At 34.8% G+C, this 10,910-nt stretch overlaps 1 protein-coding gene across 1 annotated transcript; it reads left to right on the top strand.

Annotated features, from left to right (window-relative positions):
- Positions 1 to 997: 997 nt before the first annotated feature.
- Positions 998 to 8,749, top strand: LOC133880071 (glycosyltransferase-like KOBITO 1; the record flags this gene model as incomplete). The annotated part of the gene is made up of 11 exons (XM_062318947.1): positions 998 to 1,444; positions 2,716 to 2,865; positions 3,021 to 3,073; positions 3,545 to 3,653; positions 3,810 to 3,944; positions 4,157 to 4,201; positions 6,092 to 6,279; positions 6,370 to 6,511; positions 7,201 to 7,247; positions 7,443 to 7,530; positions 8,151 to 8,749. Coding segments are annotated over 11 exons (1,692 nt in total), but the record flags the coding sequence as incomplete, so codon positions are not given.
- Positions 8,750 to 10,910: the final 2,161 nt, after the last annotated feature.

Raw genomic sequence — 10,910 nt, forward strand, 5'->3', positions numbered from 1 at the left:
AGATTTAATAAATTAGAAGGTCATCCGGATAAAGAGCGATAGTTTGAAGGTTAAATTATATATATTTTTTTAATTTTGTTTTGTTTTGTTTTTTTTTTTTATTTTTTAAATATAGCTGAGCATGGTAGTTAAATGTCACTTGTCAACCGCAGGACTGCCAGATCACCACGAGCAGCAATCTTTATTTTACTTTTATTTTTTTTTTATTTTTTATGTATATATATTTTTCGGTTTTTTGTTTTCTAGAAACACAGTAAAAAACTATACCAAACTTATTTTCTTTGATGGACCACACATACAACACTTTCTCAAACTGGGGCCCAATTAATCAATTTTAATTTATTATTATTTTTTTTTAAAAAAAAACACTCTTTTTAAAATCAAAAATTTAGAATAGAATTCTTTTTTTGTCTTTGTTATTTTCCTGTTTGTTTGGGTTTTGTGTTGGTTGTAGTTTTTATAATTTTTTTTAAAATAGATGTTATGTATTTTAAATGAAAGGTTAGAATTTAAAATTGATGTATTTAACGATATATATAAAATCAATGTTGATACGTATTTTAAAATTTTAAATAATATAAAATTATATACACCATTAAAAGTTTTAATTTTAAATTCTAATCATTTAGCATTTATTTCATTTAAAATGAAGTGAATCCTATTCCCTCTCATCATTATGAAATAGGATCCTTTTTCATTTAATGAAATAAATAATACATATTTCAAATAAAATATAACTTTAAATCTTAACTATAAAATAGATAGCATTTATTTTATTTGAAATGAAGCGAATCTATTCACTCTCATCTCTCTACCATTTAATGCATTCTCAAAGGCAAAAAAAAAAAGAAAAAAAAAAGAAAAAAAAAGAAAAAAAAAATGAAAGAAAAAAAGAAAAAAGAAAAGAAAAGAAAAGTAGGAAAAAATAAAAACAATACAACATGATAATTGTCTACATTTTTATTTATTTATTTATTTATCGGATGAATTTTATTGTTGTCTACATTTTCTTCACCTTCATCACTTCAAACTTTCGTTTCAAGTTCAAAGTAGCTCTTGGAAGTACACGCACGCGCTCAACATGCCCAACCACCACCAACACCACCTTCAGGCCTTGCTCCGCTCCACCCCACCTACTTCATCCTCCTCTGCCCACTCCTTCACCTCGAGGCTGCTCCTCCTCCTCACCCTCCTCCCTCTCACCCTCGCCGCCTTGGCCTTCGTCCTCCAATGGCGTGGTGGAGGCCTCACAGACCCCACCACCCGTTGGGCTCCTCCGGGGTCCCAGCACCTGTTCCCTGGCATGGACCCCTCCCCTCTCTCCCCCACAGCCCACCACCACTCCTCGTCGTCCGATTGCGTCAATCTCGGGCGTGGATCTTCCCCTTCGTTCCCGTACTACCAAGGCTGGAAGTTCGACTACGTCCCAAATTTGAGGCCTAAGGTTCGGTTTCGTTGTGAAATTATACGTTTTTAATGTTCATTTGTTTCTGGGTTTTGCTCTTTATTATCCAATCTAAGATCGTAAGTTTGATTCGTATTGATAATTTGGTTTCTGGGGTTGATTGTTTCTGGCTTTTGCTCTCATTATGCTCCATTCTAGGACCAAAACATTGACTCGTAGTGGCATTTTGGGTTATGGGGTTGATCTGTTTCAAAGTTTTTATAATTTGCTCTTTGTGATTCGGATTTTTGTGCTGGTACTGGTCCAGTCTGAAGCCTAAGGTTCGTTTTTTTGATGTTAATGTGTTTCTGGGCTTTGCTCTATATGCTCCAATGTACGACCAAAAGTTTGACTTCTTGTGATATTTTGATTTCTGGGGTTGATCTGCTTCAGGGTTTTGATTCTTGGGATTCGGATTTTAGAGTCGGTACTGGTCCAATCTGAGGCCCAAAGTTCGGTGTCCTTTTTTGGGTGAAATTCTTCGCTTTTGAGGCTGATGCGTTTCTTGGTTTTGCTTTTGATGATCCCATCTAAGACCAAAAGTTTGACTCTTAGTGATATTATAGGTTTTGGAGTGGTTCATTTCAGGATTTTTGAGGCAAAGTTTGGTTCTTGGTAATATTTCGGATTCTGGGTTTTGTTTTTTGTGGATTGAATTTTAGTGAATAACTGCTAGATTTCATAATGTGAGGTTGTTTATTTGTTGCGTGAGTGACTGACAGTATCCATATGTTTGGTTGCTGAGAAAAAAACATTGAGGCCCAGTAAATGGGATCAAAGTGTTGAAGTTTTTGCTTTATCTTCATGTGGTTGTTGGATCTGAGCTCAACCGAGGTCATTAGTGTGTTATGCTTAATAGAGTGGTGGGTCATTTGCTTTGTTCTTATCCGCGACCATAAGGTTTGTTATTGGTGACATGGTTGGGTTTGGAAATTCTCTGAATCTGGGATTTATTTTTTAACTTATCTTTTGGTGTGTATGAGTTAATATGTAACTTCAGCCTTCATTATGAATGTTTTAGTTGCCGTCATACTTATAAAAAAAAAATGTTTTAGTTGCCGTCATAGTCGGAGATAGAGAGATTGGTTATGAGTCTAATAAGGATTATTGGATCAATCTGATATTGGGCTTTGCTTTTCGGAAATTGGTATTTGAGCCAAAGATTAGTCCAAGTTACTACTTCTTAAAGTAATATTATGGATTTAATGTAAGGCACTGTTCCTTTTTCCTGAAATGCGAATAATGCAGTTTTGCTTCTGAATTTTTTGCAGATATGTATTACAACGAGCACATCAGCTGGCTTAGAGCAGATCTTGCCATGGATGTTTTATCATAAGGTTATTGGAGTCTCGAGCTTCTTCCTTTTTGTGGAAGGAAAGGCTGCATCTCCGGATGTGGCAAAAGTTCTGGAATCTATCCCAGTAAGTCAATATGTATCCACTGCTCTGACTGCTTGAGTTTCGTTTAAGTCAATGTGTTTCTGTTGCATATTTTTGAAATGGAGTTGTTCTACTCTGATTTATATTATGTTTGTTTATGGAACCTCTTTTAAGCATGATTTTTGTGGCTTTCTCAGGGAGTGAAAGTGATATATAGAACAAGAGAGCTGGAGGAGCAACAGGCTAAGAGGTTTGTTGACTTTTACTTTTGTGCTTGCATCGTGCATGTTTGATTTGAAGTTCTTATAGTACCTTATCTAGATATTTCTTCACTAGTTTTCTGATCTCCTCGAATCTTTGAACAACTATGGAGAGGAGAGATGAATATAGATATATGTAGTTTCTTCTCCTATTAATTTTGTCAAATTATATTTGTTCTTTTGAAGTCTAGTGTCATATCAATCTTTTCTATGTATACTTAGATTTGAGACAATTTGCATTTTTTTTTTTTGCTTTTTAATTCCTGTCTCTTTCTTTTCTCCTTCTGCCGGAACATTATTGATGTATTTGATGTGAGTAACTTCAAATGTTCCAGCATTCAATACAAGCAACTTTTCTAAACGTAGACATATTTCTTATATTGTCTCTCTTTAATTGTTTTTAAGACATTTGTTTCTTTTAATTATTTATCTTTCTTGCCTGTTATTTGTGGTACTGTCAGCCGGATTTGGAATGAGACATGGCTTTCAAGTTTCTTTTACAAGCCTTGCAATTATGAGCTATTTGTAAAGCAATCTCTCAATATGGAGATGGCTATTGTAATGGCACGGGTATGAAAGACAATATTCTCATGTATCTTGTACCTCTGTTTTTAGTCTTACATTTTTTTTTTTAATTTTTTAATTTTTGATAAGTTTTAGTCTTACATTTGATGAATAAGTTGAGTTAATTTTTCTCAAGATGCTCTCTTGCTTATTAAATATCAGGATGCTGGCATGGAGTGGATAATTCATCTGGACACTGATGAGTTATTACACCCAGCTGGTGCTCGGGAGTATTCCTTGAGGCAGTTGCTACTTGATGTTCCTGGGAATGTGGATATGGTTATATTTCCAAACTATGTGAGTGAAACTGTTTAGATTTGTTATAATCATATGGACATGTAATATATGATAAAAAAAAAAAATCATATGGATGTGGTAATATACACTCAGGGAACTTGTAAAAGGTGTTTTAACATGCTAGTCCTGTTATTCTTGTGTACTATCTTCCTCTATGAGCCATGGCATTTGTTACTTGTCTTATAACTAATTATAATAATTGTAATTTTTAGGAGAGCAGTGTTGAAAGAGAGGATATCAAGGAACCTTTTAGTGAGGTAAATCTTCCTTATCGTTCAATGTCCTTGCTTTCACTTGGTTCAGTAGATTTGATTACAGAACCCTGAAGGTCAGTGGACCATGATATGTACCTTGGTCTTTATAAATATTGCGTGTTGATATTCGTTTTTGTTTTCTTCCTTAAGTAAATTAGACTCATATGTCTAATATTTTCATGTCAATTATCATGATGAGTTCACAAATTTATGGATTATGTGACAGTTAGAAATGCATAGAAGCCAATATTCTCGATTGGTTGATCTGCTGGGAGACATGGTTATTGCAGTATATCTAATGTTAGTTTTATATATCCTTCTTTTTCGGTTATATACTGATGAACATAAGAACATTGCAAATTTTAGAACGTAAGCCTTGGTGCCTAAAGCACTGCTAACCCTTTTTTCTATCGAGCCTGTCAACGTTTGAGTTTGTTAGTTATATCATTTCTTAAAAACTATTCCTCTGGTTTGGTAAAATTATTTTCTGTGGAGTGCATGGGCACAATATTGTGTATCAGATTGGATTTTAGAAGATGGTTAAAACGTATGCAAGTAATAGGCAGTTAAACGATGGAGGTACCTTGGATTTTCAAAAGATATAAGGTATTGTGGAACATCAAAACTGGGTTTTTTCATGCTTTCAACTAAATGAGACAAGGCTTGGTTGGAGAAGAAGATTCTTCAAACATTCAATATTTTAATTAATATTATCAGCATTACGTTAATAAAACTATAATTACGTTTTAATTTATTATTTGCTCTGAGTTTGGTCTTCTTCAATTTATTTGCTTGCTATGTAACTATTAAGAATGTGTCAACCTTAGCAATGGTCTTCTTCAACATTGACTATGAAATTTTAAAGCACCTTAGCAATTAACATATATTCCAGAATCAACAAATGCCATATGAATAATGAATTGACTCCAATTTGGTTGCTTGTATTGCTCCGACTAGCTGTATGACCCCTTCCATGTTAAACCTCAAAGCATTAGCAGTTAACATATATTCCAGAATCAACAAATGCCAAAATAGCTGACTCCAATTTGGTTGCTTGTATAGCTCCAACTGTATGACCCCCTAACTCAACCATGCAAAACGATATCTATTGAAATTTTCCTGCATTTAGAATTTTCAATTGGGTTCTTTACAGATCTAAGCTTGACACACAGTGAAGCTTGTTTGTGGATTTTTTGGTTTTGGAATTGGATTGACCCTCAAATTGGTTTCTTCAACCGGCGCTTTGTCTATAGCATTTTATTTTCTTTCCTATTTACTGATAATTATTTATCTACATAATTGTATGTGTGATTTTGCATTGAGCCCCCCTAGTAAAGTAACACAATTTTTTTTAGATAAGCAAAGAAATATATTAAAAAAAAGTCTAAGGCACCCTTTAGCATACGTGAAGTATACAAAGGAAACCAAACCAGAAACACCCGAAAAACCCAAACAACCAAGCACCCAAAGACCCACAACCGAAACCCAAACCCAAACAGCCAAGACACCCCAAGCCCCACAACTTAATGTGATAGAGCGGTTCATTTACTAGAAACTTTTGATTAGTTTATGAGGTACAAAGTTTGAGCTTCGAAAGAGGAATGATATTGTGATCTTTGTTGATTGGAGTGCATATTGGTGGAGAGGAAGTGGTGGCTTAGGTTAGAGAAAGGAACACATGGTAAGGAATGCATAATGGGCAACTTCCATTTAAAAAAAAAAAAATTGTAGTAATGAGTAGTCACATAATTCTATTTGCTGCTGTAGTTAGGAGTAACAAAATGTGGTAGGAGTTTATTTTATTGCCTAGGAAAATGTTGTGTCATATGTTTGCATGTCTTTGAGGATACCTGTGTGGTATTTGATGTAGGTCTTGTTCTTGTACGCAAACAGGTATCAATGTTCAAGAGGAATTATGACCATCTTCCAAAGGACACATATTTTGGCATGTACAAAGAATCAACTCGTGGTAATCCAAACTATTTTTTGACTTATGGAAATGGGAAATCGGCTGCTCGGATTCAAGATCATCTTCGCCCTAATGGTGCACACAGATGGCACAATTATATGAAAACCCCAAAGTATGTTAATCTCATAGTGGAAGAAAAAAAAGCAGTGTCTTTATAGTTGGCTTTCTAATGTCAATACTTTATTCATGTTATTTCTGCTAGTGAAATCAAATTGGAGGAGGCTGCTGTTCTACATTACACATATGCCAAGTTTTCAGACTTGACCTCTAGACGTGACCGGTGTGGCTGCAAGCCTACTAAGGAGGATGTCAAAAGATGCTTTATGTTGGAATTCGACAGAGCTGTGAGTCCAGTGATTTTCACTTGTGCTTCTTTTTTATGTTTTTCTTCTATTACTAGTACCATTAGATGAGCATAATGAGTAGCCAGAAAAGGATTATAGAGGTAACAAGCATTTTTCTCAGAATTTTTTTTATTACAGAATTAGATAGTTTGTCCATGTGCAATGTAGAGCAGTGATGTGACCACTAGGAGGTGCTAAAGTGTGCTTTGTAAGCACTTAATCTAGAAAGCGAAAACCAACCGTACGGATTAAGTTGGTGTGAAATTCTTGAAGCCTAGCAGAAGCTGTAGGGAGAAGGAGATGGATGATGTAAAAACTAACCACATATAAATAAATAATAAGGCTCAAGCGAAATGATGATGCTACCTCTTGTTAATGGTTAATTTCAATGCAAACCAATTAGTGGGGAATGCTGGATTGACCTGGGAAAGTGGTGACTACAATGCATAGTTGTTAGTTAATTTTGAAATCCTGGAAAAGGAGGTTTCCAATGTTGCTATTGGATGAGGCACATATGGGTTTATTGGTTTTGATGTTAGTCTTCAATTTAAATGTTAATCTCTTGTAGCTCGAATGAATGCCAAAGAATGGGTTAGTTTGTAAGAGTAATCCTGGCTTCCAGTAGTTGTCTATGTTTTGTTTTGGATTGCATTTCCTTCATCATACTAAGTAAACATAATACATTGCAGGCATTCATAATTGCTTCAACTGCAACAGAGGAAGAAATGCTCAACTGGTAAATATTTGAATGGAGAAAATTTCGTTCCTTTCCCCATATCCATGTTCTTTTCTCATTTTAAACCCATTGCAAGTTCTTTGAATTTTCAAATCTGAGATTTCTGAAGGAACTCTGGGCATGAGCGTATATACATCTTTTTTCCTCCTTGCTTCTTGTGAATTAATATACTTTTTGGCCTTCCTGTTCTACTAGGTACCGGGAACACATTGTGTGGGGTGACAAAGATATAAAAATGAAACTACTGAGGAAGGGTATCTTAACTCGCGTATATGCTCCCATGGTAAGCATAATTCTTCAATCTTAGAGAGAGGGTGGAAAAAATAGAAAAAATTAAATGAAAAAAAAGAAAAAGAAAAAGAAAGAAAGCAAGCAGATAAAGACAGTTATACAAGAAAAATCCAAAATGGAAGGTCCTCTCAGCTCATTGCCTACAGAATTAAGAGAGAAGAAAATAGGGGATGGGACACATTTGGATTTGATCAGTAGTAAAATAGTTCCATTTTTTTAATTGAATGATGAAGTTCATCGTCCAAAAGTCAAGGATAGAAATTGAGTTATTTATTAAAACACAAAAAGATTTCAATTCTTGAAATGTAATGTGATCCTAAGCAATTTCCCCCATTCGGTGCCTGACAGAATTGGTGTATGCCGGTTTTCTTTTTGTGGTTTTGCTTGTTGATTGTGTAAAAAGTGAATTTGTTTGCATATCTTTGTAAGCCCCCGCGCCCCCCCCCCCCCCCCCCCCCCCCCCCAAAAAAAAAATAAAAAAAATAAAAAAATAAAAAAAATAAATTAACCTTGTAATATTACTCTTATTATATTGTTATTATTATTTTTCTGCACCAGGGTTCCCTTGTTTGTTTATTTATTCCTTATTTTTAATCTTGTTTTGTGTTTCAGGCCATAATACAAGGTCTAAGGGAGTCTGGTGTCTTCAGCTCTGTTATTGCATCTGCCCCAACAACTCTTTCCAAGGAAAAGTTTTTGTCGTCCATTGTTAGTAGCAACTCAACTAGAGCTGTTGCTTCTGAATCCCTTCCCTCAAGAAAGATCGGTGGACGCAGGGGATATCAGGCTACTCTTAGGAATATCTTAGAGATTGAATCTGCTGCATCTTCTTATGAAGCAGCTGTTCCACCATTGTCCCCCCCAGGAATGGATCATGACCACCTCATGTTAGAAGTGTGATATATCTCCTAGACCTATTGCTTCTTCTCTTCTTCTTCTTCTTCTTCTGCCTATTTTGGATGGTTTTTCGATCATGTCTATTCACTTTCTAGGGAAGAATCAGGAGAGAAAGAAAGAGCAGGCAGGCTTGTTACAGGGGTTGGTTTCATTATTTTTTCCCGATTGCCATCCAAGCACTAGTTTACGATTTTGACATTGACTTGTGGTCAATCCTTGAGTTGGCAACTTGGGGTGTAACCAGAAATCTATGGCATCTATTCTTGTGTATAGAAAGTAAAATGTTTACAGTGTCGATGCATATTTTCAGGTTACTGTCGTGTTTTTATCTTGAACTTTATCCTAACTGATTTCTTATTGGAACCCGCAGTAGAGTTAAGAGGACCTCCACCTCACTTATAATGGGGTTTAGTTTCAGTGTTGAAGTTCTCTCATGTATTCAAAAGTTCATATAGAATAGTTATCTTCTCTACTATATTTATATGGAGAACTGCAAAATTGAGAAAGCTCTGCTGGTGTCGAGGGCCTAAACTTCTTATGAACAATAGAAGTACTACATTAGAAAAATAGGAAAAAAAAAAGAAAGGAATGAAGACATCTTTTTCCTATCAATCGATAATAAGAATTTATTCCATATAACTAAATCCTAGGATTTTGCCCTTTTTTTGTGTTTCCCCTTAATAGATATCGTCTATTATGGAGTAAATATGAAGATTCTCCTCAAACTTTTAGTGTTTTCTATGTTATTTTTATACAAATATTCCTCTTATGATGATTCATACAGCTAGCAGGATATATTCTGCACCCAAGGAGTACGGTGGAGTCTCATATGCCTATTTTAATCACTTATAGTGGAGTTTCACCTTATATTCCGGTCTCCCTTCCTTTATCTTTTTTAAATGGTGGAGCTTCATGTTTCATGCCATTCACTCTTCTAATCTTATAAACTGTAGTGCAACCTTATAAACAATCTTTACTGAAGCTGTGTGTGTCATGTTTTAGAGGTTTTAAGTTGAAATATTTCCACAAAAGAATTCTAAAATGTCTTCTTTACTGATATACCAAGATAATAAATTTTATGAAAAATGACAATGTGTATTTAGTTGTAAGATTATAATAACCTATATATGATTAAATCAATACCAGCTAGCTCTAAGTTCTTTGTTTAATAAAGAAAGTCTTGGTGGGGTGTGAAGCATAAGTGCGAGGATTCTAGTTTTAAGATTAAAGTTACGTTTGGTAGGTATGCAGAATGATTATTTTATTATGGAAATAAATAATTTTTATTGAAACTAAAAGAACGTGGAATAAAGTAGTATTGGAATACTCGATTCCTGATAAGCAATGAGAATGTCCATTTCAAGTGTTGAATCATTATCATATACTCTAATACTAATGTTATTCTATTCTACAGTTATTCATTTTTTCTAATAGAATAGTCATTCCACGTAACAAATTTAACCTAAGAGTGTGTTTGATCGCGTGATTTTGCAAATTAAACGCTCATTTTTTAACAAAATTTTGAAAGGGCTGAAAAAAGTCTAGTTTTAAAAAAAATGCAAACTAAACCTCATGTTTTGAAACTGTTACACTAAACAGACTGTACTAACATAGGCTAAGAACCTTTAGCTAGTTAGTTTGGCCGACACAACTGAGAACATGCCTAATCTTGCTTTATACAAATTATGACTAATCTAATTGAGATTTAACTTTTGATTCTGTTTCTAGAAACACCAACAAGGATAGCAAGTTTCCACAGAGATTCTTTCACCCATATGCATGCATATATACACTTTCAGAATGAGGAGCAGAATCAATTGAGTGCAAAATACATCTTTGACAAGCAAAGTGTTGCTTTTGCTCTACAATGGCGCAGGACAGAGACAAGCATGTTGTGCCACAGGAAACAAGTGACAAGCACCAGCCCCAGGAGAAACAACAGTATTTAGGGACACAGCAAGCAACTAACAAGCACCAGCCACAAACAGGTCCTCTCTCTCTCTCTCTCTCTCTCTCTCTCTCTCTCTCAAATACACAGACATTTTAATCTTGGCATTCCTTTTCTTCTCCTTAATTTCTTCCATCAAGATATGAATTGCTTGTGCTATATGTTGAATGATGCACCAAAAACTCCCAACAGAAACTGCAGTTACCATAGAGGATGAAATTTCTACTGACCACCAAGGAAAGAGAACCTTTTGTGAGAACTTGTAAGCTTAGTATTTATTCTCCAAGAAATAGATCTTTCCATAATGTAATTTTTTCTCACTATATTTATGTTAAAACAAATCTGTTTTCTTTGTCCACTTTGCAGCCTCTATTATTTATCCTGCGGTTGCATCTGTGAAGCTTACGCTGATGTTAAGCCAAAATAAGAAGTTGCGAGATGGAGACATATATGACTTCCGTGGACATTGCACAAATAAGAAATCTTTTGGTCATTTGGATAAAGGAAATTTATATATGTTACTGTAT

This window comes from Alnus glutinosa, chromosome 10 (assembly GCF_958979055.1).
Source record: "Alnus glutinosa chromosome 10, dhAlnGlut1.1, whole genome shotgun sequence".
In the NCBI taxonomy this organism is placed as follows: Eukaryota; Viridiplantae; Streptophyta; class Magnoliopsida; order Fagales; family Betulaceae; genus Alnus; species Alnus glutinosa.